The sequence below is a fragment of the Rana temporaria genome, chromosome 2, assembly GCF_905171775.1.
Source record: "Rana temporaria chromosome 2, aRanTem1.1, whole genome shotgun sequence".
In the NCBI taxonomy this organism is placed as follows: domain Eukaryota; kingdom Metazoa; phylum Chordata; class Amphibia; order Anura; family Ranidae; genus Rana; species Rana temporaria.
The window spans coordinates 258,875,727-258,903,618 of record NC_053490.1 but is presented as its reverse complement, the minus strand read 5'-3'; the positions used below and the strand labels follow the sequence as shown (position 1 = coordinate 258,903,618).

The 27,892-nt window shown below is 42.4% G+C and overlaps 1 protein-coding gene across 1 annotated transcript in view; it reads right to left on the bottom strand.

Annotated features, from left to right (window-relative positions):
• Positions 1-553: 553 nt before the first annotated feature.
• Positions 554-27,892, bottom strand: part of PPM1E (protein phosphatase, Mg2+/Mn2+ dependent 1E) — a 313,369-nt gene continuing 286,030 nt past the window's right edge. Inside the window, exon 7 of the mRNA XM_040336826.1 lies at positions 554-2,237. Coding sequence (XP_040192760.1) covers positions 1,183-2,237 — 1,055 coding nt within the window. The 3' untranslated portion in view covers positions 554-1,182. The remainder of the gene's footprint in view (positions 2,238-27,892) is intronic.

Genomic DNA, 27,892 nt, shown 5'->3' with positions numbered 1-27,892 from the left:
AACCCATATGAAAAGGAACATGCTGTTCTAAATAATTAAATATACATGAAGTGCTAACACAGGAATAAACATTTTTCTTTGCAGATTGATTAGAATTAAGGGTATGGATGCTACTTATTATGAGGGTTATTGTTCTCTCGTTGGGGTTGGAAACAAAAGCTACAAACAGCTGACCTCAGATCAGATTCCTCTTGATTTTCTTCACTTTCAATGGAGGTAATGAATAGTGGATTATGAAGTTCTCCTAGACCAAATAGGATCATTTCTATAATGTAGCTATTGACTGCATTCCTTATAATACCTGAGTTTCCTCACAATATAGAGGTTGGCTTATCCGCAGGAATCGTTCAATATTGGCTATAGCTCACTGTACTCCAGCAGTGCCTTATTGCCATTATAAAGTGTGACATCTATCCAAAAACTATAAAAATAACAGACAGTAATATTTAGCACTTAAAATATAAAGTACACTTTGTAGGTAAATATACAGATGCAGTGGTAATTTGGGGATAAAGAGATTGAGGACATGTGTATATTTGAAAATCATGTCTCAAGTGACATCCACATTGTTCACTGTATGATTATCTGGTGTAATCTCTTGGTTGACCTGATCTATCAATTGCTGGAACTAATCTAGTTAGTGCTGTAGACTTAAACCTTCATAAGGATCAGCAGGCATTGAGCATAGGACCTTTTTTTTGCTAATGGCCAGGATCGTAACAACACAGGGGTACTCATTAAAACTTAGAGACTCACACACAAGACATTTTTGGTTGGTGTCAACACAATTTGTACTACATTTAATATAGGTTACACTGTGGTTCTGGCACTGCGTAAAGTCACTAATTAACTGCTCACCGCAAAGGGCACAAACTGTATTCTCTTTTTTAGTATAATCAACATTGTCCCTCTCCTAATTGCTGCATGTGGTTAGGAAAATGTTTAAATGTGATACAAACATGGCAGCAGTTATGCCTTCTAGTATCAATAGAATCAAACTGGCACCTCAGACAATTGTGGAAATGTCAATTTTTATGAAAATTGAGTACCACACTGTGTACTGTTTGGGGTAAGATCAACACATTAAGATAGGAGAAGGATGCCATTAAATTCTGGATCTATCTAACCTAATTCACTGGAGCACTACAGTTATATAACACACAAAATAATTTAGATTTTCCTTTACACTTGATAGGTCCTATGCAGGTCTGCCAGTGATATACAATTGCTCTCCTTAAGCAATGCTCTATTCATCAAATGGGCTCTAACACTATTTTTCCTAGAAGCTACAGGGCAATGTACCGATATCCTACGTTTACCAATGTGCTGCACTGGCATTGATAAAGTGGACCGTGCTTTGTGAGAAGGCTTTTGGGAATATAGAAGCTTTGAAAAGCTTGGCTTGGCCTTAGTCCCACCTTTCCTTTTTCTAAAGCGTAAAGTAGATATAAAAGTTGGACCATTCACCACCACTTCCAAACATTCATCCTTTAGCTCCTGAGAGGAGATAATGCTTTCAGTTTGGGGCATCAAGATATTCACATATCCCAAGCCAGTATTTGAAACACTTCTTTCATCACACTCTTTCTCTCCATGAGAAGGAGGCCTTTCTAAAGGCTCCTTTTTCACAGAATCCTTGCTTCCATTGGCTCTCTTTGGTGAGCTAGCTCTGGATACTTGGGAGCATGGCAAGCATTTGGCACTATGTGGCTTACCAGTTCCTCCATGTAACGGGTCTAAATAGTCTTGTTTCTCTAAAACCTGTATACCAGGACCAAAGTTTAAACTAGTTCTGTCTGTGAAAGAATCTCGACTTTCATAACCGCCTAGGTCAGCCGGTGCTGAACACTGATGGAGTGGCCATGATCCTTTGCAGTCCCCTTGATTTTCTTTATCATCTCCATTGTCTTCCTGTCCGCCATCGAACGATCTCTCTGTTTTGTTGTTATCCTCAGCTGTGTCAGATGGTGCATTAAAGTCCCGAAGAAACACCACAATAACTGTGATGTTGTCACTGGAGCCAGCATCACGAGCTGATGCAACCAACTTATGGGCAACCATGCTGCTATCACCATTGTTCTCCTTTAAATGGTCAGATACAACTTTTACTGCCTCTTCAGGGATAACTGTATCGTAAAAACCATCACAAGCGAGAATGAGATAATCTTCAGAACCATCAAGGACGACAGAATCGGAATCTGCATCACCACAAATATATGGCTTATGCTCAGCATCCCCTGTAAGACAACAACAACATGTCAACTACACATGGACTACATTAAATTAAGCCTATCATTATTATTATCATCATCATCTAACCACAAGTTAAAAAAAAGTTTGATGCATCGTCACTCATACAAAATCATATCAATATTTGTTTTCATTAGACTCCTCTCAACTGATAAAACATAAAATATGATAATTTTCTGTGAATTACTGCACATTTATGCTATTTAAGGACACTTTAATGAATCTTCACCCTAGAAAGAAAACAAATTATGAAAGCCAGCAGCTCCAGACACTGTAGTCGCTGCCTTTAATAAAGGAACACTTACCTGTCCAAGGATCCAGTCTTCAGCCAGCCCGGTTCTTCACTGGTCTTCGGGTCCTTGGCACCGGCATGTTTATTGTGGGAAGCCGGCTGTATCGCCTTGCAGCCAGCTTCTATTTGTGCCACGATGCATTTTGTGAATGGTCTGGCAGCCTTCTGGGACCTGTGAAGTCTCCCAGTGGGCAAAGAGGGGAGCTGATTGTCAATTGAAAAGTCTGCTTTGGATAAATATGTGAGCTGAACCAGATGGAGGATCCTGTGCTCTCTCCTCAAAGATGAACGCAAACATGAGCTGTACTCCAAAACCTGATTTTATTGAAACATTTGTCTATTCTGAGGAAGGTAATGACCTTCTTGAACCTGGTCTCAGTGGACAGTGAGTTACTTTAACAGCCCCCACCTGTTTGTGCTATGGTCATTACTACCTTCCCCCATGTTTTCCCCCTTCTAGCCCCCTTACATTGCCCCTCCTTCCTGTTTCAGGCCTCGTTTTATCCTGATCACTTGCATTCTCCTAGACTACTGGCAAATGGCAACAGAGGTTGGGTTGTAACTTTGTTTTCTGTAGTTTAATTCTAGTTTATATTTCTATCTCTTTACACAGCCTCTTCCTGGGGTTATACCCCTTGGTATACAAAAAACATAGCAAATAAAAATGCCAGGACAGTAGGTAAACCTCCCAAACAACCCCTTTCTGTAAAGTAGACACCCCAAGGTGATCTAATTTTTGTCCAAATTTTTTCTGGAAATCAAGAAACATACGGGTATTGAAGGGGGTTAAAACATAGAGCTTTGTAATGGTGCTCTAGATATATTATTGTACAGGTAAGGAGGAGGAGGTGGTGAAGGGGTTAATATACAGGTCACATACAATAGCAGGATGGAGATAAAGGGGTTAAAGTGGTTCCAAAGGCAGACTTTAAAAAAATAAAAAATATATAAAAACTCTCAAGTGCAAATATAAATAAACGTTAATTCATAAATATATATACAATAGCAATAATGTGACAGAAATCAATCTTTACAAAAGATAAAAGATTGGCGATTAAAATTTACAAATTGCAAATACTAATTATTTAAAAAATTGTGTACTAAAGCATGCCATTAAGAAATGTGCAAAAAAAATAAAAAAACAGTCCAAGTCCATAGGACATTTCCAATCTGAGTTTTTTCCACGCCATGCTGTGACACAATGTGCGATGATGTCTTTAGGAAGCAGTCGTGACTAAAAGCATAGGAGGTGGAGCTTCCGGGAGGTCACTTTCAGCCACGTCATTTCTGGTAATTGGAACACATGCTAGCTCCTGGTTATGGCAGAGTGGCAGTGTGAGTTCCCATTCACTTGCTTATTTATGCATCTATGAGAACCCTTCCTTTTTTTGGGCATTTTCTGGTATATATGAGGGGCATATAGAAGGAGAAGTTTACATCAAAGTTGGTTTCCCTGAATATGCGGGGAGTGGAATTAAGCACACATTGACCACTTTTGGTTAAGTGTTTAGCACACATATTGTTTTGGTAACATCATTTTTTGATTAATTAGTATTTGCATTTTATAAATTTGAATTACCATTGTTTCAACTTTGGCACGTATTGATTTCTATTACATTAGTCATGTTATTGCTTATGTATATATTTATGAATTAAATTTTATATATGTAGTTTTTATATACATAGTTGCGGAATATAACTGGTAATCACTAGCACCCCCTATATTTTATTAATTGTTTGGTCATGCAACACTGTACACAAATTAAATTTATAACATTTGTTTCATACAAATAGAGCTTTCTTTTGGTGGTATTTGATCACCACTAGGTTTTTTATTATATAAACAAAAAAAGACCAAAATTTGGGAACACAAACGGATATTTTCTACTTTCCATTATAAAACATATCAAATAGAAGCTATTTTTGTTATACATTTAGGACAAAATGTATTCTGTTACGTGTCTGGTAATAAAAAATCAAAAAAATCCCACATCTAACACTGTGGTTCTGGGGACAAGAATATAGATCATGATACTGATCCGTACAGACACTATACTAGTAATGGCGGTGATCAGCAACTTATAGTGTGAATGTGATTTGCGGGCAATGTAGCGCTATCTAACACTGGCTGGGAGAGGCTCTGACTGAAACTGACGTCGCTAGTGACACTAATACAGTGATAAGTGATAATACTGTACACTGTCACTGTACTAAGGACACTGGCTGGGTAACAGGGCAATCAAAAGGGGTTGAATATGCCTAAGAAGTCTTCTCTCCCTGTTCAAAAAGAGTTTAGGGAGGTACAGGATGTTATACGCCGTATTTATCGGCGTATAACACGCACCTTAACTTTAAGAGGGAAATTTCAGGAAAAAATGTACACAGCCCCCTGGCATAGTACACGGACCCCTGGCATAGTACACGGACCCCTTGCATAATACACCCCTGTACAACACCGCAGCCCCCTGTACAACACCGCAGCCCCTTGTACATCACCACAGCCCCCTGTACAACACCACAGCCCCCTTTCATTATAAAGACCCCCCCCCCTGCACTCCCAGCGCTGGGACAGGGACAGCATACTCTAAAGTGGAGAAAACTTCACACTGTCAGCCCCTTCTCATACACTGTGTCGCACTCATTGTAAAGCAAAGTTCTAGAAATACCTCCATTAACGCCAATCTCTCTTGTGGACCCAGTCATGTGACTGCTCTCCTCCAATCAAAAGCTACAAACAAGGAGGAGGCGGAGCAGGAGGAGGAGTGCAGTCACAACGAGCGGTGTTAATTGGTATGCAGAGGCTTAGATTTACATTTAAGAGTTTACACAGGAGGAGCGGTATATGACAAAGGACTGGCAGTAATGTTTTCTGAACGTCAAAGTTTACTGCCAGTGCTGTCCCATGGCCAGCAGAGGTGGGGCGGCCCAATCCCCGCCCACTGTTGGTAAAAAAACAGATATCGGCATATAACACGCAGGCACGGTTTTCCCTCTATTTTCAGGGTAAAAAAGTGCGTGTTATACGCCAATAAATACGGTGTGTGTGTATATATATATATATATATATATATATATATATATATATATATATATATATATATACACTGTGTGTGTGTGTGTGTATATATATATATATATATATATATATATATATATATATATACACACACACACACACACACACACACACACACACACACACACAGTGCCTTGAAAAATTATTCATACTCCTTGAAATTTTCCACATTTTGTCATGTTACAACCAAAAATGTAAATGTCTTTTATTGGGATTTTATGTGATAGACCAACACAAAGTGGTACATAATTGTGAAGTGGAAGAAAAATGATAAATGGTATTCAGTGGCAGAATGATAGGGGTTGCTGAAATCACCATGGCGAACCTGCCCCTTGCTGCAGGGGGTTATTGAGGGCCCCCTGTACTCTTTGATAGGGGAGTGGCAGGGGCAGCTGAGACGAGCTCCCCGATCGTCAGCTGAACTGTAATCAGTGGTACTGTGCAGGGAGCTTGTCACATTAACCTAAAGTGAAAGCACAGTGCTGTGCTCTTTGTCTCCCCCTACAGTGCAGTACCCTGCAGGGAGAGCTCCCCCTACAGTGCAGTACCCGGCAGGAAGAGCTAAGGTAAAGGTCTGCCGTTTTTTTTATAAGACTATCTATCTACTGTATGTGTGTTTACAGGTATGTGTGTGTGTGCATATGTATGTATGTGTGCATGTATGTATGCATGTGTGTGTGCATATGTACGGATGTGAGTGTGCATGTTTTTATCAGTGGCGGTACGTCCATAAGGGTGCACGGGCGCCACTCCCTCTCTCCAGCCACCTCCTCTATGACCAATAGATAGATTCATGCAAAGCATTAATCCATCCAGTGGCAGCTTTTGATGGGCACAGTGGCTGCAATTGATGGGCACAGTGGCTGCAATTGTTTTTTTTTTCAGAATTTTTCAGTTTGCTTGCACCCCCCCTAAAAATTTTGAGCACCACCGCCACTGTTTTATATGTCCGTGCATATGTGCATTTATATACTGTATATGTGTGTCTTTTTATATATAGTATATGTGTGTGTCTACATGTATGTATGCACATTTTATGTTTAATCCTGACCCCCTATATATGTACACTCAGAACCTATTTTTTTTATTTTTATTTTGCTTGCTCATAGTGCCAAAAAAAAATGTTGTTCATCCAAAAAGCAATCCATGCTCAGATCGCTTTTCAGAGGCATTTGACAGCCGGTAAAGAGGCAATATGTTGTCTACAGACCGCCTGTTTTAACCTCTTAAATGCATCATCACTATGATGCAACTGCATGCAATGCACACAGTTGCAGGGTGGTTGCAGTGTAGCCCCATTCACCTAGGGGTATACTTCAAGGGTGCCATGACTAAAAAAAAGATTGATAAACACCGAAATAGAGGAACCGCTCCCTCCATTTTCCTCCTGCAGCCACTGAATGCCTGTGGGAGAGAGAGGAGGAGAAGCAGGGGGAAATGGAGAAATCGATTCCTTTATATGCAGCCACCTCTAGTTACGCCACTGATGGTTTTCAAAAGTTTTAACAAATAAATCTGTGAAAAGTGTGGCGTGCATTTGTACTTGGCCCCCTGATTCAATACTTTGTAGAACCATCTTTTGCTGCAATTACAGCTACAAGTCTTTTTTGGGTATATCTCTACCAGATTTGCACTTCTAGAGTGACATTTTTGCCCATTCTCCTTTGCAAAATAGCTCTAGCGCTGCCAGATTGGATGGAGAGCGTCTGTGAAAAGCAATTTTCAAGTCTTGCCACAGATTCTAAATTTGATTTAGGTCTGGACTGTGACTGGGCCATTCTAACACATGAATATGTTTTGATCTAAACCATTTCATTGTAGCTCTGGCTGTATGTTTAGGTCGTTGTCCTACTGGAAGGTGAACCTCTGCTTCAGTCTCAAGTCTTTTGCAAACTCTAACAGGTTTTCTTCTAAGATTGCCTTGTATTTGGCTCCATCCAGCTTCCCATCAACTTTGACCAGCTTCCCTGTCCCTGCTAAAGAGAAGCATCCGCACAACATGATGCTGCCATCACCATGTTTCACGATGGTCATGGTGTGTTCAGGGTGATATGCAGTGATCGTTTTTTTGTTTGCCGTGTCCCCCACATGGCTTCTTGCAAACCGCAAACGAGACTTTTTATGGGTTTATTTCAACAATGGCTTTCTTCTTGCCACTCCTCCATAAATTGTGGAGTGCACGACTAATAGTTGTCCTGTGGACAGTTTCTCCCACCTGAACTGTGGATCTCTGCAGCTCCTTAAGAGTTACCATGGGCCTCTTGGCCGCTTCTCTGATTAATGCTCTCCTTGCCCAGCCTGTCAGTTTAGGTGGACGGCCATGTCTTGTTAGGTTTGCAGTTGTGCCATACTCTTTCCATTTTTGGATGATGGATTGAACAGTGCTCTGTGAGATGTTCAAAGCTTGGGATATTTTTTTCATAAACCTAACCCTGCTTTAAACTTCTCCACAACTTTATCCCTGACCTGTCTGGTGCGTTCCTTGGCCTTCATGATGCTGTTTATTCACTAAGGTTCTCTAAAAAACCTTGGAGGGCTTCACAGAACAGCTGTATTTATACTGAGATTAAATTACACACAGATGGACTCTATTAATTAGGTGACTTATGAAGGCAATTGGTTCCACTAGAGTTTAGTTAGGGGTATCAGAGTAAAGGCGGCTGAATACAAATGCATGCCACATTTTTCAGATATTTATTTTTAAACAAAAAATTAAAACCATTGATCATTTTCTTTCCACTTCACAGTTATGCACCACTTTGTTTTGGTCTATCACAAAATCTCAAAATTAATACATTTACATTTCTGGTTGCAATATGGCAAAATGTGGAAAATTTCAAGGGACATGAATACTTTTTCAGGGCATTGTGTGTATGTGTGTATATACCGTATTTATCGGCGTATAACACGCACCCTAACTTTAAGAGGGACGTTTCAGGGAAAAAAACTTTCCGCAGCCCCCTGCGTATAACACGCAGGCACAGTTTACCCTCTATTTTCAGGGTAAAAAAGTGAGTGTTATACGCCAATAAATACAGTGTGTATATATATATATATATATATATATATATATATATATATATATATATATATATATATATATATATATATATATTGTGAGGGGTTAGCTCGGTAGCGGGGTGTGTGACCCCTTGGATGGGTTCACCACACACTGAATTTCTACAGACTGGCAGTCGAAGACGGTTGAAAACAAAGTTTTTGGTTTATTTTTCCATCTTGCTGGAAAACAATTGCAAGCATCCAAACAGCATAAACAAAATCAAACATAAAATAAATCCTAGCCACTCTGGGCGTCTACCTTCCACACAGGAACCTATCTATGAAGTCTAACACAGCCTACTGCTGGGTAGACAGTGCTGGTCATACAGCACAAAACAATAGTCTTTTGATTTTGTTGACACAGAAAAATCAATCCCCTTCTCACCTTCACAGAAGACCTTCTGGCACTGCTCTCCTACTCACACAGCCTGAGGAGTGACGCAGCCAATTAGTGGTAATCCTTTGGACTTCTTATAGAGGCCTTTAATTGCCTCACTCTGAACAGCTGGAGTCTTCCAACGGCCCTTAGCCTTCCTGGCTATTTTTGCAGCCGACGCCCAATAATGATTGGTGTATTGTCTAAAGAAGGCAGAAATATATGTCCCGTCTGTGACAACACCCCAGATTTACCTGACTTCCTGTCACATACCCCCCCCTCTTGTTTCAACCCTAGGGTTGGGACACAGGTTTCCAGGCAGACATGCACTCGGGACAAACCATCTGCATTCCCCATTTTAGCACCGGGGCGATGAGTTACCAGTTCAAGCTTTTTAATTTTCTTCTGAAGCTCATCTATCATGCTCTGTTTACTGTCCAGATCGGACTTGCTCTGTACGCTGCTCATCAAACGTTTCACCCTTTTTTTCAGTTCCTCATTTTCCTTGTTTTCTTCATCTTTTTCCTTCTGTTGCTTATTAAGGGTTCTCTGCTTTGTTCGCAACTCTTGGTTTGGGTTTTCCAGGTCTTCTGTGAGGTTATTCTCTCTAGCCTTGCTAGTTTTTAGGGCCTCTTTAAGCTTTAGTTGTAGCTCATTTAAATCTTCAATCCGTGCCTTTAAATCTTTGGTCGGTGCCCTCCACTTCAATGGGGCATGATCCGTCACCAGTTCAAACTGTCTACCCACGAGGTAGTACTGGAGAAAATCCAAAGCCCATTTCACCCAGGGGATTTGTTTTCGTGTCATTATCTCTTGTTTTATTAAATTGATCACAAACAGCAAATTATCATATTCAGTATTCAGGCCCCACAGCTTCACTTTATTGGCTTCATACTGGGCTTTCTTTTTTTGACGGCAAGCTCTGGAAGCCAGCTTGTTTTTCTCCTTACGAGATCGCGGCCTGGCAGTGACAGGAAGCTCCGATACGGGTGTTATGTCACTGATTACTTTATTCAGTTTACGCAGTTCACCACCAATCTGCAGAAGTTTTCTTGGATTTGGAGTCATGTCTTCCACATCTGTCCTGCGAGATTTCTTCAAGGTGTCCTTGCCGTGATGCAGACCATTCTTCTGGTACATATTACTGGGAAGCGTGTCTCTGTCCCATTCAGACGGTCTCAGCATCCCTTCATGTTGAGAAAGCATTAATTGCTCGCTATATTCCCAGAAATACCTTCGCTTTCGTCTTTTCCTCGATGACACGGCAGTTATTCCTTTCAAATCTTCAACAGAATCATTTTCATAACCTGGCTCTGAAAAGGTATCACTGATATCATGTTTGTCATCTTCATTGTCTTCTTCTTCTTCTTCCACCTCTCTAGTAAACGCCACCTGTATTGGATAGATCGCTGCATCACGAACTACAAATGGCTCAACTTTGAATTCCTTGCTAAGAGCAGCTGCTTGATATACAGCCCCCATAGCTGCTGCTTCATCTGCATTTATGTTCTTTCCCAACTCCTCCTTGCCATCAGACAGTTCCAGCATGTACAAGCCCTGATCTGACTCTGTAGGATTTGTAATGTGCAGCCAAACCTGTTCCATTGTGCTTCCTGATTTAAGTCGATCTGTACTGCTTACTTTCTTATCTTTGTGGTGCCACACAGGATTCATGCTCTCCATGAAATATTTCACATCGATGTAAATCTTAATTCCATCAGCTGTGCCTTTACCTTTCAGTGGGGAGACAGACATTGCATTTATTCTACAAATTTCCTGCATTATATCTTCAATACCTTCTTTGGTAAGATCCATTTCAGTCGTGTCGTCTCCCCTGCTATCTTTTACCACAGCTTTGTAAAGTCCTTTATCTTCATTTGTAAACGTTTTCATTACAAGTGTCCCTGACCCAGTTTGATTATCAAATTGTGCGTTAGATAGTGGTTTCTTGTCCACAGACCACTTGAGTGTGGTATCTGTTTTGGTATTTTTAACTTTGCATATCATAATAACGTGGCAGTCATCTGTGACCTTCTTTTGGGACTCATAAACTTTATCAAAATCTTCCCCAGTAAGGGCAACAATGAGCTGGTTTGATGCTTTTCCATCTACTACTTTTGCAGTATAGGTTCCTTTATCTTCTTCACCAAAGTCTTCCTTAATTATTTCAATACGTCCATTTTCCTTGTCAAATGTTATTTTTCGTTTCGGTGTATTTTGGATGACTTTGTCATTAAGAATCATCTCCAAATCTGCATCAGAGGACAGTTTTTCTACTTGTAACCAGAGGCGCACGTCCCCATTCTCCAGTACTTCCACATTCCAGCCTTCTGTATCAGTGGATGTCGTACATCATGGCTTTTGCGCATCAGTTCCTCTAGTTCTTCCTTTGTTAGCATGTGACTAGCAGATACTCCATCTGTATTTGGCACTTTAACATCTTCCTCAGAAGGGTTTGTTAGAATAAGTTTAGACTTATTTCCATCTGTAGAAATGTCTGTTCTCTCTGAGTCTGGAGCTCCCTTGTAGTCCTTGGACCAGAGGAACTGTGGATTGTCAACTGGCTCTGGGTTTTCAAATGAAAGGTAAATAAATCCTTCCTCGTCTACCCCAACCTCAATTTCATTTGTGCCTTTTTGTCTGGTTGGCTCATCATCCGAATCACCGGCAATGAGATTTTGAGCATCTTCATTTTCAGAGTCACTAGCATTACGATTATTGCTACCATTTTCTACATCGTTGGATGTTCGCTTCCTAGGTTCATTATCTTCTGAATCATCGGTCACGCTCATCTTGAACTGGGGTTGCACCACCTTCATCTGAGTCCTCCAGACAGTCAGATTGTCCATCGCAAACAGCATTAGTTGGAACACAATTAACATTTTTACACTGATACTCGTTACTTTTGCACATCTGCAGTTTGCAGTGAACTTCATCACAGCCATCATGGCAGTCCGTGCGACCATCACATTTCCTTTCCATTAGCAAGCATTCACCAGATGGACATTTAAATTCCCCACTTTAACATCGGACGTGTTTAGTGACTGTACAGTTTTGTTCATCTGAATGGTCACCACAATCACTGTCTCCATTGCAGTGCATAGTATAGGGAATACACTGTCCATTAGTACACTGGAACTTGTTACTGCCACATTCCTTACGTTCACAGCCTTGTTCATCAGGCTCATCAATGCAGTCTGGTTTACCATCACAGATCCAATTCTGAGGAACGCAGCAAGTCTTTGAAAGATACCAAACAGAGGGATCTGTTGGTCTCCAGCAGTTTTTTTCATCAGATCCATCAGGACACCCCATCACAGCGGTATTTCTTCTCAAAACATTTTGTACTACTTTCGCACTGAACAAAGTCTTCATTTGTACAGTAGATTGTGCAGTCCTCCATTTGCTGCTGGTGTCTCTGTTCCCAGCCTGCCATGCTCTCTCGGTGAGCTGCAAGGCTCTCTTGGTGAGTCGTTGTTGAGCTGCAAGGCTCTGTTGGTGAGCCTGTTGTTGAGCTGCAATGCTCCGCTGAAAATCTGCATTCATCTGCTGTTGATTTGCATTCATCTGCTGTTGATTTGCATTCCTCTGCTGTTGATTTGCATTCCTCTGCTGTTGATTTGCATTTGATAAAACCAGCTGTTTCAGTATCTCCTCCATTTTGGGTTTACTTTAACTGCCCGCCGCACTCCACCATATGTGAGGGGTTAGCTCGGTAGCGGGGTGTGTGACCCCTTGGATGGGTTCACCACACACTGAATTTCTACAGACTGGCAGTCGAAGATGGTTGAAAACAACGTTTTTGGTTTATTTTTTCATCTTGCTGGAAAACAATTGCAAGCATCCAAACAGCATAAACAAAATCGAACATAAAATAAATCCTAGCCACTCTGGGCGTCTACCTTCCACACAGGAACCTATCTATGAAGTCTAACACAGCCTACTGCTGGGTAGACAGTGCTGGTCATACAGCACAAAACAATAGTCTTTTTATTTTGTTGACACAGAAAAATCAATCCCCTTCTCACCTTCACAGAAGACCTTCTGGCACTGCTCTCCTACTCACACAGCCTGAGGAGTGACGCAGCCAATTAGTGGTAATCCTTTGGACTTCTTATATAGGCCTTTAATTGCCTCAATCTGAACAGCTGGAGTCTTCCAACGGCCCTTAGCCTTCCTGGCTATTTTTGCAGCCGACGCCCAATAATGATTGGTGTATTGTCTAAAGACAACACCCACAGATTTACCGGACTTCCTGTCACTATATATATATATATATATAGTAAGGGCTTCAACAGATGATGGATAGATGTAATTTTACTTTTTTAGAAAAAGCTAAAATTCTGATAAAGATTTACAGTGCAGTTTTTACGTAATTTCTACAGCCTACTGAAGTGGTCAATACTTTACCTTTTGGTATTAGAGAGTTTTTCTTTTCATTTTAAACATGTGTTATGACACAATAAAAAGAAAACCCATCTGCTTACTTCATTAGGGCCTGTTTACACTACACCACACTGAGATACGCTATATTAAGCCACCTGATAAACATGAATAAGCAGCAACATACCTCAATGCACTAAAATGTAGTGCATGTTGCATTTTTGCAGCACACTGCAAAATGTAGGTGTCCTGTGAGGGTGGGCTGTGGTGCCATTCACAATGAATTGCACTGTAATGCACCTGTGAATACAGTGCCTTGCAAAAGTATTTATACTCCCTGCAATTTTCCACACGTTACAACCAAAAAAGTAAATGTATTTTTTTATTTATTTTATGTGATAGACCAACACAAAATAGCACATAATTCTGAAGTGGAAGGAAAATGATAAAAGATTTTTAACATTTTTTACAAATAAATATCTTAAAAGCGTGGCGTTCATTTGTATTCATCCCCCAATACTCTGATACCCCTAACTAAAATCTAGTGGAACCAGTTATTTACCAATTAGGTGACTTCTGAAGGCAATTGGTTCCACTAGATTTTAGTTAGAGGTTACTCTGGAGGAGCTGCAGCTCAGGTGGGAGAATCTGTCCACAGGACAATTATTAGTCATGCACTCCACAAATCTGGACTTTATGGAAGAGTGGCAAGAAGAAAGCCATTGTTGAAAGAAGGGCATAAAAAGTTGCATCTGTAGTTTGCGAGAAGCCATGTGGTGGACACAGCAAACATGTGGAAGAAGGTGCTCTGGTCAGATGAGACCAACATTTAACTTTTTGACCTAAAAGCAAAACGCTATGTGTGGCACAAAACTACCACTGCACATCACCCTGAGCACACCATCCCCACCGTGAAACATGGTGGTGGTGGCATCATGTTGTGGGAATGCTTTTCTTCAGGAGGGACAGGGAAGCTGGTCAGAGTTGATGGGAAGATGGATGGAGCCAAATACAGGGCAATCTTGGAAGAAAATCTGTTAGAGTCTGCAAAAGACTTGAGACTAGGAGCGGAGGTTCACCTTCCAGCAGGACAATCACCCTAAACATACAGCCAAAGCTGCAATGGGATGGTTTAGATCAGGGATATGCAATTAGAGGACCTCCAGCTGTTGCAAAACTACAAGTCCCATCCTGCCTCTGGGTGTCATGCTTGTGGCTGTCAGAGTCTTGCTATGCCTCATGGGATTTGTATTTCTGCAACAGCTGGAGGTCCGCTAATTGCATATACCCGGTTTAGATCAGAGCATATGCGTGAACTAGAATGGCCCAGCCAAAGTCCAGACCTAAACCCAATTAAGGATCTGTGGCAAGACTTAAAAATGGCTGTTTACAGACTCTCTCCATCAAATCTGACAGAGCTTGAGCTATTTTGCAAAGAATGGCCAAAAATGTCACTCTCTAAGACCCCTTTCACAGGGTGTTTTGCAGGCGATATAGCGTTAAAAATCGCGCCTACAATTCGCCCTAAACAGCGGCTCTATTCCCTCCGCTTTCACACTGGAGTGGTGCGCTGGCAGGGTGTCAGGAAAAGTCCTGCCAGCAGCTTCTTTGGAGCGCATTAGGAGTGGTGAACTCACCACTCCTAAGCGCTCCTCCCCATTGAAATCAATGGGCAGCACCGCCGTACCGCCGGCAATACGCTGCTGTAGCGGCGCATTGCCGGCGGTATTAACCCTTTCTCGGCCACTAGCGGGGGTTAAAAGTGCCGTGCTAGTGGCCTAAATGCGCCGCAAATCCGCCAACGCTATGAGCGGCACCAGTGTGAAAGTGGTATAAATGTGCAAAGCTGGTAGAGACATAACTAAAAAGACTTGCAGCTGTAATTGCAGTGAAAGGTGGTTCTACAGTATCTCAGGGGTGCCAATGGTAGGAACAGGTCCTGAATATAAAAATGTCTGTATGGACAGAGAGCAGTACTGCTTGATTTTTTTTTATATTTTTAAATATCCTGAATGATGTTCTGCATGCTTCTATGATGTTTACATTATAAGTGAAAATGTCGCGGCATGACGCGGCGTACGTGAGGTCCGCATGCTGAGGGAGGAGCAGCCCACGCCACGGACCTAGCCTGCTGACGGGAGATGGAGGACGCCGGAAGATGTAAGGATGTCTCAGCAGCGGCGGCTACGAAGCAGGGTGTGAGACTGCTGAGCCGCTAGCTTGCTGATGGTACACCACACGCGTCCCTCTCTCCTGTCCTCCTTGTGCCTCCCAGACGAGGCCCCCCCCCGCTCTCTCTCATCCCCGCTCATCAGCTGATCGGGAAGCCGTAGTTAGGAAGTGCCGCTCAGTACGGAGGTGCTGGAGGGTTCCCTGTTACTCGCTCCCCTGTGGATGCCGACACCCCCCCTCTGCTATCAGGAAGCACAGCCTCAGTAAGGTAATATACTCGCTTTATCAGCTCCAGCTACGGGGAAGGTGCTTATCAAGAGTGAATAACAAGGTAAAACAACATGGGACTGGTAAGAACTCTTTCTCTTGTATAAATCACCGATTGTATACTGCTCCTCCTAAACTCTTTTTGAATTGAAATACATCACAGATTGGGTATTGGAATTGGGACTGTGATACACTGATATAGTGATGACGGGTTAACAGTGTGAAGGGAGCAACTGATGGATGGAATATATAGCGGGACTTGTCTTATGACCTCTTATTTTTGTATTGTGCCTACCCAGGCAGAACGCAACGCAACGCTCCCCCCGGCCACCCCGGTCCCTGAACAGTACTCAGCAACTGGTTTACTGCTATTGTTTTGAGTCTAGATTTCGGGTGTACGGCAAGAGGGTAAGCATCCCAACCCCGCAATAAACTCAGCGATATATTGCAAGTATAATTTCAATAGGAATATAAACATACTAGAACATCAGAGAACACCAATAAACCGGCACAGATGATAAGCCCCCAAGCAAAGGTAAAGGCAAAGGCATAAAATTGATTCTACCCTTTCATGCTCTCTGGTGGTGTTGGCCTATTGTTGCCCGGGGGTTGTTGTCCGGTGCTCGCGGAGGGCGTTGGTCGGGGGAGGCTTGGTTTATAAGGGGCAATTCCAGACATTAACAGAGGTACTATACCTTCTTTTAAACCTCCCTTGATCATCGCGAGCGGTCGGGCTGGGCCTGTACTTTTGGGCAAATCCATTGTAACACGATAACCGTACTTGGGGTGATAAGTGAGCACGGCACACAGAACGCAGCAAGGGAGGTTAATTCGTGAGATGGTGGCGGTGCCCCGGCAGAGAAATTAGCGGAGGGTAATTACTCACAAAACATCCACCATCCTAAATGATACAACACAATCACTGGACCTTCAAAAATTATTCCCCATTATACTTAATACAGTGAGTTACTGTTGGACATTAAAAACCAAAAGGGGTAATACCCGCCGTTCAAACTGGGGAAACGGATTAGAATAACAAAAAAATACAACATGAATAAGTCAACAAGGGGAAATGCCCCGAAAATTCCCAAAGACAATCCTCCTACTTCCACTATTAGACACTACATGACATCGGAGGGGAGCTCTAAAAGCCCAGTATTGGGAAAAAAAGTAGAAAAAACGAGCGGAACTAAAAAGGGAGCGGGAGGGGGGTTCCCTCCAACAGCAGACACGTCAACGGAGGGCGAACAGGAAGTCAGCCAAATTGAGGACCCCCGCACAGACACCCATATCCCCACAAAGGTAGAATTGGAGGGGATGTTAAAGAGACTGGAAAATGTAATACGAGAAGAAGTTAGTGCACTAAGAACGGACATAACTTATATGTTGGAGAGAGTTGAGAAAGCCGAGGCAAAAATTGAACAACAGGACTCAGAATTAAATGAATTAAAAAATCAGTTTCATACACTGAAACAAAATCAGAGGCAACTACAATACCGATTAGAAGACCAAGAGAACCGAAATAGAAGGAAAAATTTAAGAATACGATCTATCAAGGAGGAGAAAGGGGAAGATCTTAGAAAAATTCTTAACAATCTGTTTCTCCCCTTGCTGGAAAACGGTGCGGAGGAACCCCTAAAAATTGAACGGGTCCACCGTATAGGAAGAATCAGAGAGGGGGGAGGGAATTGGCCTAGGGATATTATCGTAAGGTTCAGATATTTTGAAGATAAAGCTGTGGTATGGTCAAAACTGAGAAGGAAGCCACCTCTGAGCTATGATGGAGCGGAGATCCAGATTTTTGCTGATCTAGCCTGGGAAACTTTAGCCAGAAGAAGACATCTGAAACCCCTACTGGAACAGATGCGCCAGCTTAATATCAATTATCAATGGGGGTTCCCGGCATGTCTGATAGGCTACAAAGATGGGGTATCAGCAAAAATAATATTCCCAGAGGACATGCTAGCTTTCTGCCGCAAATTTGATATGCCAGCTATGGAATTACCCGGTTGGGTGGAATAGCCTCGGATTGCTTTGGCTATCCTTCCCCTATTTGCCATCCACTGATTTGTAGCGTTTTTTTTTTTTGTTTCTCATTTTTTCTCCATTTTTCTTTTTTTCTTTCCTTCCAGTTCTCATGAGGGGTGGGTAGGAGAGGTGGGATCTGTGGGAGGTGGGGGAGGTTAGAGGGAGGGGGACCAGAGAGGAGGGCTAGGAGAGCAGGTCCGCAACCCCACCCAGATAAGAACAACCCCAAGGGATTTTCCCAAGGGGGTGAATGGGAGGGTTGGGTGTTGGGAGGCCTCACCTCATTCTTGAAGAACCGACGAGTAGTGGGGTGTGAAAACCTCTACGGTTCAGGGGCCATGTTTAGGCTTGGGCAGGGGGGGGAGGGGAGAAGGGAGGGTTGGGGAGGGGGGAGGGGAGGAGTGGAAGGAGAGAGGGTACTCTCCCTTTTCATAAAGGGGTTGAGACAGGGAAAGTGGCTCCCAGTAGATCTTTTGGAAAATATAGGGAAAGGTTTCAATGGTAGGGAATGACAGAAATAAAATTTTTATCTTACAATGTGAAGGGATTGAACTCCCCTATTAAAAGATTGAAGGTGCTAGCAGAGATTGAATCATACAGAGCGGACGTAGTTTTTCTCCAGGAATCTCACCTGTCGATAAATTCAAATGTAAGGTTATATTCACCTAGGTATCCTTCCTGGTTCTACAGTGATTCCATCTCTAAGCGTTCTAGGGGCGTAGCAATTGGTTTCGCAAAAGAGACTGCGTTTATTTTGGAGGCAAGGTTTACAGACCCGGAAGGGAGATTTCTATTCTTAAAAGGAAGATTTGGTGATACCGCCTACACTCTAGCAAACATCTATGCCCCGAATGTACATCCAACCCATTTTCTAAGCAGAATCCTGGGCAAATTGAAAAATTTCGCAGAGGGGTACACTATCATGATGGGGGATCTTAATTTCGCCATGAATCCGAAAGAAGATAGTACGTCCCGGGGGAGGGAGACAACGAACGTGCAGTTACAGAAAATTAAGCACAAGATCCATGACAGTCAATTAGTGGATGCTTGGAGGATATTCCATCCAAATACAAAGGATTACACGTTCTTTTCCCCTCCCCACGGAACGTACACTAGAATAGACTACATTTTGGCAGATCACAGGCTGCTTGACTTGATCACTGAGACAGACATTGGAATTATGACTGTCTCAGACCATGCGCCAGTGACCATGAAAATTAAACTCTCCATACAAAAGAGCCAACGGCCGGTATGGCACCTTAATGATAGTCTGATTCGCGATGAAGAAAGGGCAAGTAGGGTGGAGGCGGAACTAAAACAATTCTTCCTTTTCAATGACACTGAAGGGATTTCAAGCGCAACCCTGTGGGAGACACACAAAGCATATATTAGAGGGATACTAATCGCTGAGGGCGCCAGGGAAAAAAAAGAGAGAAAACGTCAATCTGATACCCTGATCAAAGAGATAGTGATATTAGAACGTAAACACAAGGAGCACGCGCAAAAAGAGAATTACCATAATCTAATTGTGAAAAGAGATGCGCTCAAGGAGATTATGGAACAGGAAGCAAGGAACAAACTGAACTGCATTGCCAGAGAGAGGTATCTATGGGGTAACAAACCCAGTAAGCACTTAGCCAAAATGGCCCAAAAAAAGAAAACCAGAAATTACATCGAAAAAATTAAAAGGAAAGATGGGAAATTGGTACATACAACTAGAGAAATTGCAGATACCTTTAAAAACTTCTATGAGGAATTATACACAATAAAACAGTCAGGGTGGCAGGTTGGTGAAAAAGAGGCTAAAACTCATGATTTTCTGCAGAAAGCGGGTCTTCCTAGATTGGAGAGGGTAGAAAGTTTAAATATGTGCCTTCCAATAACTGAAGAAGAAATTAAAATTGCTCTAAAAAACACGACGTGCGGGAAAAGTCCCGGCCCGGACGGATTTTCGGCCCTATACTACAAGAGATTTAGTAACATCTTAATACCGAGGATGTGTAAGTATTTTAATGGTCTAGGGTCCGAATTCGAAGCCAGCAGGGAAGCAATAGCGGCCACGGTGGCAATAATCCTGAAGGAGGGGAAAGATAGCTCGCTCTGTTCGGGATATAGACCGATCTCGTTGCTCAATGCAGACACCAAGCTCTTCGCCAAAATCCTTGCAGAACGCCTGAAAGGGGTGATGCACTTTTTGGTGCACCCCGATCAGGTAGGTTTTATCCCCAACAGAGAGGGCAAAGACAATAGTATAAGAGCGATTCTCCTGCTCCAGAATATAAGGCAGAATGCGCCCCCAGGTCTATTCCTATCAATTGATGCTGAAAAAGCATTCGATAGGGTAGACTGGGGGCTTATGATGGAGACTCTTACAGCTATGGGAATAGGGAATAGGATGATCCGCTGGATCAACACACTATATTACCATCCCTCTGCCAAAATTAAAATAAATGGCTCGCTATCAGATTCCTTCGAGATGAAAAATGGGACAAGACAGGGTTGCCCTTTGTCCCCTCTTTTGTTTATTTTGTCTTTGGAGCCCCTCCTGGCCACCATTCGAAACGACCCAGAAATCAATGGGGTTAGAATAAAAGAGGAGGAACACAAGCTCTCGGCATTCGCCGACGATATTTTATTTTATTTAACCAATCCGGTTAAATCTATTCCCAGGCTCTCTATGATATTACAACAATATGGCGATATCTCCAACTTCAAAGTTAATTCCACAAAATCTGAAATCTTAAATATAAACTTAAGTAAAAGCGAAGAAGCTTGTGTCAAAGCAATTTGTATTTATCCATGGAAAAAAGAATTAAAATACCTTGGTATTAAACTTGCTAACACAGTTCAGAAGATATATAAAATAAATTATGTGCCACTATTAAATGAGATTAAAAATGAATTAAAAAGAACGGAAAATAAACCTATATCATGGATCGGACGCATAAATATGCTGAAGATGGTCATAGTTCCAAAAATACTATATAAATTTCTTTTAATTCCAATTGCCCTGCCTCAGCAATTTTTGAGAATTCTTAATTCCCTCTTATTAAACTATGTATGGAAAAAGAAAAAGCACAGAATATCTCTATCTATCCTAAAACAGGGTAAGCTTCAGGGAGGGCTGGCACTGCCGGACATAAAAAGCTATCATAAGGCGGCGGTTCTGTCTCGAGCGGTGGAATGGGCGCGCGATAGGAAAGAAAAAAGATGGGTGCAAATTGAAAACGCACAAGCTAACACACAATTGAGCAACTCTATCTGGATTCCTGCACAATACAGAGCACTGGATCACAAAGCATTTGACATAACACGGGACACTTTACGTATGTGGGATAGGACCCAGTCACTACTTGAAAGGAAATTCAATTCTCCACTAATGAATTTGAAAGAAAACGCTTACTTTGCACCTGGGGAAATAAAAATAGGAGGGAACTGGATTAGAAAGGACACGGTTCACTTAGGCGATATTATAAAAGACGGGGAGATGATGACCTATGAAGATCTCAAGTCTAGAACAGATTTTTGGGATCTTGACAGGTGGCATTACTCCCAGCTGTCTCACTTTACACGAAGCCTCCCCTGCCCTCTGCGGACGGTGGCGGAGCTGACACAATTGGAGAAAATATGTAAATCTAAGATTTCTAAGGGCACGATCACGAAATTATATGGGATACTGGTTAAGATAGGGTCACGGGGGGAGGCACCGTTTCTGGAAAAATGGGAAAAGGAGTTAAAAATCACGAGAGGGACTAACACTTTTCAGAGGACTATGCAACTAGTACATTCCTCAGCAATAGATATACAAACTGCCGAGGCAAACTATAAGTGCATTTCAGGGTGGTATATCACACCCGATAAAGCTAACAAAATTAATGCCGCCCAGCCCGCGGAGTGCTGGCGTGGATGCCCTGAAAGGGGAACTATGGCCCATTTATGGTGGACATGCCCTAAAATACAAATTTTCTGGGACACAATCTTAAAGCAAATAAAGGAGATCACAGGCAAGGAGTTAAAGAAAGACCCATGGGTAGTGCTCTTCCATGGGTGTCAAGAGGGTATAAAAAAATACAAGCAATCCCTAATTCCTCATCTTCTGAACGCAGCCAAGAGACTGATCCCAAAAAGGTGGCACGAAATGGAAAGTCCACATTTGTGGAACTGGGTGGACGCAGTGGAGGAAACCTATAGGTTAGAAGAGCTAAAGGACAGCCTCTTGGAGACAAATAGTGACATTAAGGCCAAATGGGAAAAGTGGAAGGAATACAAAAAAACATGGAGCTATGCAGAGAGATTAAGAGGCCCTTAATTTATATATTCCGGATAACACAGTACTTATATGCTGACCCGGTTCAAGTTTGATTCCCCGACCGCTATTTGCAAAATTTTATTTATTTTGGTGAATCTCTATATTTTTCCTTTCCTTGGATAAGCATTAGACCTCTGGGAGCCACGGGGCGGGTGGGGGGGGGGTTGGAGGGGGGGCCGGGGGGTGAATGTATTACGGGAAAGTATGTTTCAGCCTCCCTTGCTGGGTGAAGAATATAAAGGTGTGTGGACAAGCTCTTAGTACCCTAGTGGGAAGGCGACACATACAAACTTTTTCCATATGTATACATAAAAAAAAAAAAAAAAAACACCACATATGATGCAAACCGCAATCAGAGACGTAAGAAGCATCAAATTATGAGCTGGTCTCTAGAATATGACAAAAGCTGAGGTGGTAAAAAAAAAAAAATAAAAAAAAAAAAAATAAGTGAAAATGTCATCCAGAGTGCCTGAAAGTTTTTTTGGGCTCTGCAGGTTAAAAGGTGCGGAGGCAATTTTTTTACGTTATATTTTGTAGTCAGAGTCTTCAATTGGAAAATGCGATAACCCTATCTATCAAGACAGAGGTGTGCCTTGGCCTAGCTGGTCAGTATGCCTAAAAGAGGGCATACCCTGAATGTATGAATTTGAAAAGTGTATGATGTGTACATGTACAGTTGTGCTCATAAGTTAACACAAAAACGTTTCTTTCACTCATGGTTAGTGTTTGGCTGACGCCATTCATTATCAATCAACTGTTTTTACCCTTTTAAATCATATTCACAACAGAAACTACCAAAATGACCCTGATCAAAAGTTTACATACCCTGGTGATTTTGGCCTGATAACATGCACACAAGTTGACACTTTAGAGGTAACCATCCTCACCTGTGATCTGTGTGCTTGCAATTAGTGTGAGTGTATAAATGGTCAATGAGTTTCTGAACTCCTGACAGACCCTTGCATCTTTTATCCAGTGCTGCACTGGCGTTTCTGGATTCTGAGTCATGGGGAAACCAAAAGAATTGTCAAAGGATCTGCGGGAAAAGGTAATTGAACTGTATAAAACAGGAAAGGGATAAAAAAAGATATCAAAGGAATTGAAAATGCCAAACAGCAGTGTTCAAACTCTAATCAAGAAGAGGAAAATGGGTGGGAGGGCGGATAGGGAAGAAGGTTCGGCAAAGTGGGTCCAGCTGGTTGAGACGGTGTATTGAGTATGTGAAATGATTTCTTGCCATACTGTTGTAATCTGATTTGCATTTCTGTTATATTAGATGTTGGAATACATGTTGTGAGATGTCATTCTATGTCCTTTCTTGACTGTATGTTTTGTGAGCAATAAAAACCTTTTTGATTAAAAAAAAAAAGAGGAAAATGAGGGGTTCTATTGAAACCAAGCCACGGTCAGGTAGACCAACTAACATTTCAGCCACAACTGCTAGAAAAATAGTTTGGGATGCAAAGAAAACCCCACAAATAACTTGTGAAATACAGGGCTCTCTGAAAACATGGTGTGGCTGTTCCAAGATGCACAATAAGGAGGCACTTGAAGAAAGATGGGCTGCATGGTTGAGTTGCCAGAAGAAAGACATTACTACTACGCAAATGCCACAAAGTATTCCGCATACAATACGCCAAACAGCTCAGAGACATGAATCAAACCTTCTGGCACAAAGTCATTTGAAGTGATGAGACCGAAATTAAGCTTTTTTGCTACAACCTTAAACGCTTAATTTGGAGAGGAGTCAACAAGGCCTAGGATGAAAGGTACACCATTCCTACGGTGAAACACGGAGGTGGATCGCTGATGTTTTGGGGATGTGTGAGCTACAAATCCACAGGAAATTTGGTAAAAATTTATGACAAGATGAATGCAGTATGTTATCAAAAAATACTGGAGGAACATTTGCATTCATCAGCCAGGAAGCTGCACATGGGACGTATTTGGACCTTCCAACATGACAATGATCCAAAACACAAGGCCAAGTCTGTTATTGGCTACAGCAGAATAAAGTGAAGGTTCTGTAGTGGCCATCTCAGTCTCCTGACCTCAATATCATTGAGCCACTTTGGGGAGATCTCAAACATGCAGTTCATGCAAGACAGCCTAATAATTTACAGGAACTGGAGGCTTTTTGCCAAGAGGAATAGGCAGGTTTACCATCTGAGAAGATAAAGAGCCTCTTCCACAAATACCACAAAACACTTCAAACTGTTATTGATATTAAAGGGAGCAATACACGGTATAAAAAAATGGGGTATGTAAACTTTTGATCAGGGTAATTTGGCTATTTTCTGTTGTGATTATGATTTAAAAAGAGTAAACACAGTTGATTGATAATAAATGGCTTCAGCTTAACACTAACCATGAGTAAAAGAAAAGTTTTTGTGTTATCATTTATATTCTCTGAAAAATGGCCAAGAAATCAGTCTGCCAGGGTATGTAAACTTATGAGCACAACTGTATATGAATGTTTTGGGGGAAACGGGTGGGAACCATGAAGACAAGCCTGACGTGGAACTTTGACAGAGGAGGAGGGATATATACCCCCCAGTATACTCCTACAAATGCAGGCTAGCCTCCAGCCAGCCTTCTAACTTGTAGTCAGAGTCTTCACTTGGAAAATGCGATAACCCTAACTATGAAGACCTGAGGTGTGCCTTATGTCTAAAAGAGGGCAAAAAAGACATGAAAGTAGGTGTGATATTGGATTGGATTGGAATAAATACTTATAGAGCACCGAATGCGAGTTGTGAAACTCGCGTCTAAGCTTTGATGAAGGGTTGGTAACAACCATCAGTCAAGTAAAGTAGTGAATGCCCAGATGACTTCTGTATAGGGTTCCTGTATGTATCTGCTATAACAGGAGGAACTCCAGTGCCCTTTGAACTTGATGATATAAGAAGAGACCCCCTCTTTGGGACATGAGAAAGCTGCCCTGATCCTAAACAAATATCCAGAAAATGATTTTGTATTTATGGCGAGTAACTCCAGACATGAGAACGAACTGCTTTGCAGTGAGAGGGTGTGTAGGATAAGGAAGCAAAGGCCTGTGCATAGGAGCAACTGTGACTGAGAAGGTCAAACACTTCACTTGGACATCAGTTACTGTAGTTCTGTTAAATTGTTACCACAAACCCCTGGCCTGTCTGTCTATTCTTGTTATTGGGAAGTTGTAAAGTTTAGTGAAGAGGGAACTGCCTTGAGCACTAAACTGGATCTTGCGCCAAAAGGGGAAGGAGACAATAAGTCTGAACATCACGAAAATCTAGCCGGAACTGGTAGCCGTGACAAATGTGATCATCTCCGATTTCTCTGAATACCCCTCAGCATGTCTTTGAGTGGGTGAGCCGCAAAAATTGACAGACTGTCAGGAGTTTGCAGGGGCCTGAAGTACTGAACACCTGATAGATGTACTTAATAGTGTTGGCGGATAAGGCCAATTCACTGTGGCAACATGAATCTGAGAAAAATCTTCCAACCCTTGGTATAAGCCTTCAGAGTATTCTGTATAAGGAACCACAGATCGATCACCTGTGTCCAGAATGTGATTAATTCATGACCAGTAGGGAGTAAGGAGGAACCGGTTTGCCTACCAGCTCTGCTCCCGGGTGCTGTAAGAAAAATTTAGGGAGATTAAGTTGAGTCAATGCATCGGCTGCGCCATTGTGATTCCCACTGATGAACTCTCCCAGGAAGTGAAACTTGTACATCAGGCCTAGCCATTTCAACCTACGAATGAAGGACGTGATGTGAAGGGACCCTGATCTATATTATTAATAATTTAGCCGTGGCCAAACCATCCGTAAAGAAAAAACACTGGGCTCCTTGACTAACCGGTCCCCATGTGACTGTTGCTGCCAGTATTGGGTGAATAATGAACAATGCCAAAGTATGTGCAAACTTGGGCAGATGAAAAACTTCCCGGAGCCAACCACTCATGTCCAAAGATGGCTGCAAACTGACTGAGGCAGCACCGTCTGAAAACACTCTAGAGGACCTGCTCGTTGGTTGTGGAATGAACATGGAGATGCCATTCCAGGTACACAAGAACTGGTCCCACATAATTAGGTTGGCTCATGCATCTGCTTGTAACCTGATCCAGGTTACTGGCCCTCCTTCCCCTGTAACAGCTCTACCCCTAGTGGAATACTTCTCAAGTCGATATTTATTGGAAAATTAGCCACTGACCACCCCGATGGGCTTGACCTTCCACGTGCAGAACGGTGGTGAAAGAAACAGACCAATCAAAAATCCCTTGGAAACTTCTGCCTTCAGCAACACATCGACAACGAAAGCATGACTGTTCTATTGAAGCCCAGTTACTACATTCAAAAGACTGACAGGAGAGTGACAAGACCGTGTGAAAGCCAAGTTGGCTGATAAATGACAATTGGCACATACAGGGGATTTTTGGTTGGCAAAATGCCTGCGGAAAAGTTGCATATTAATATTGCTCTAACATGTCAGCACCTGGAATTGTGCCCAAGTGGCCACCACCTTCACTGCAAATGACCAATGATGAACGTAGAAAATGAACCCGTCATAATTGAGCGCCAAGTCCACCACTTTATGCAAGTATAGATCCAACTCCAGGACTGACAGAACAGACGATATCTGCGAAAAATACCAAATGCTAGAACGAATTCCACCACGCCAAGTTTGCGGCTAAGCTGGGATCCTTAGTTTTGAGCAACACCGAGACCTCCCCACAAGCAAAATATTTGTTCTCCAGAATGTCCTGAGATGCTATAAAAAAGAGGCCGGGTTGACATCTTTCCTTCCGGAATGTCTTTCTTGATAATGGCAGGGATGAAATGGGCCGGGGACACTGCAAGTAACACCGCTAACTGTGAAGGAGCTGCCACAGGTAAGGAAATTACAATATTACCTGCAGGAGCACTGGGAAGAGCAAGAGCTGGGGGCGCAGCCTACACCTCGGCTCTAGCTGAGCGGGCTTCGATCACCTTCATAATGTCTTGCAATTGTGGCATAGGCGCTAAGGGCGTATTAAGCACCGCGTGAATCTGATTTAAAGAAATTATGCACAAAAACATGTTCTGCGATGGTGGATGGAAGAGGTTGGGACAGAGTTGGGAATAACAATCTAAAGAGTAATTTTTCTCGAACAAAAATGGGGACCAAGGCAGGAGCAGAAGGAAGACCAGGATGGGGAACAAAATGAGCCATCTTGGAGAACCGATCGACTACCACCCAAATGACCGTATTACCGTCAGACAGTGGAAGATCGGTGATAAAATCCATGGCAATATGAGCCCAGGGCTCCTTAGGAATGGGCAAGGGCATGAGGAGACCAGCAGGAGCTTCTGTGGAGGATTTAGACTGAGCACAGACATGACAAGCCTTAACATAGTCTTTGACCTCCGAGCGGACTTTAGGCCACCAATAGTGACGACACCTTGGAATCATGTCCCCAACGAAGGATCTTAGCTCTTAGCTCAGTGGGGACAAAGGTCTTACCAGGAGGAATTTTTGAGTCCAGGGTGGTAGAATGGGCAACAATGCATGAAGTTGGAATGATCGGCTCAGGTTCAAGAATGGGCTCCTCGTCCAAAGTGTGAAAGGACCTAGAGAACACATCAGCCTGACCGTTGCAGGAACCAGGTTTGTACGTAAGCGTGAAATTAAAACGGGAAAAGAAGAGACTCCACCTGA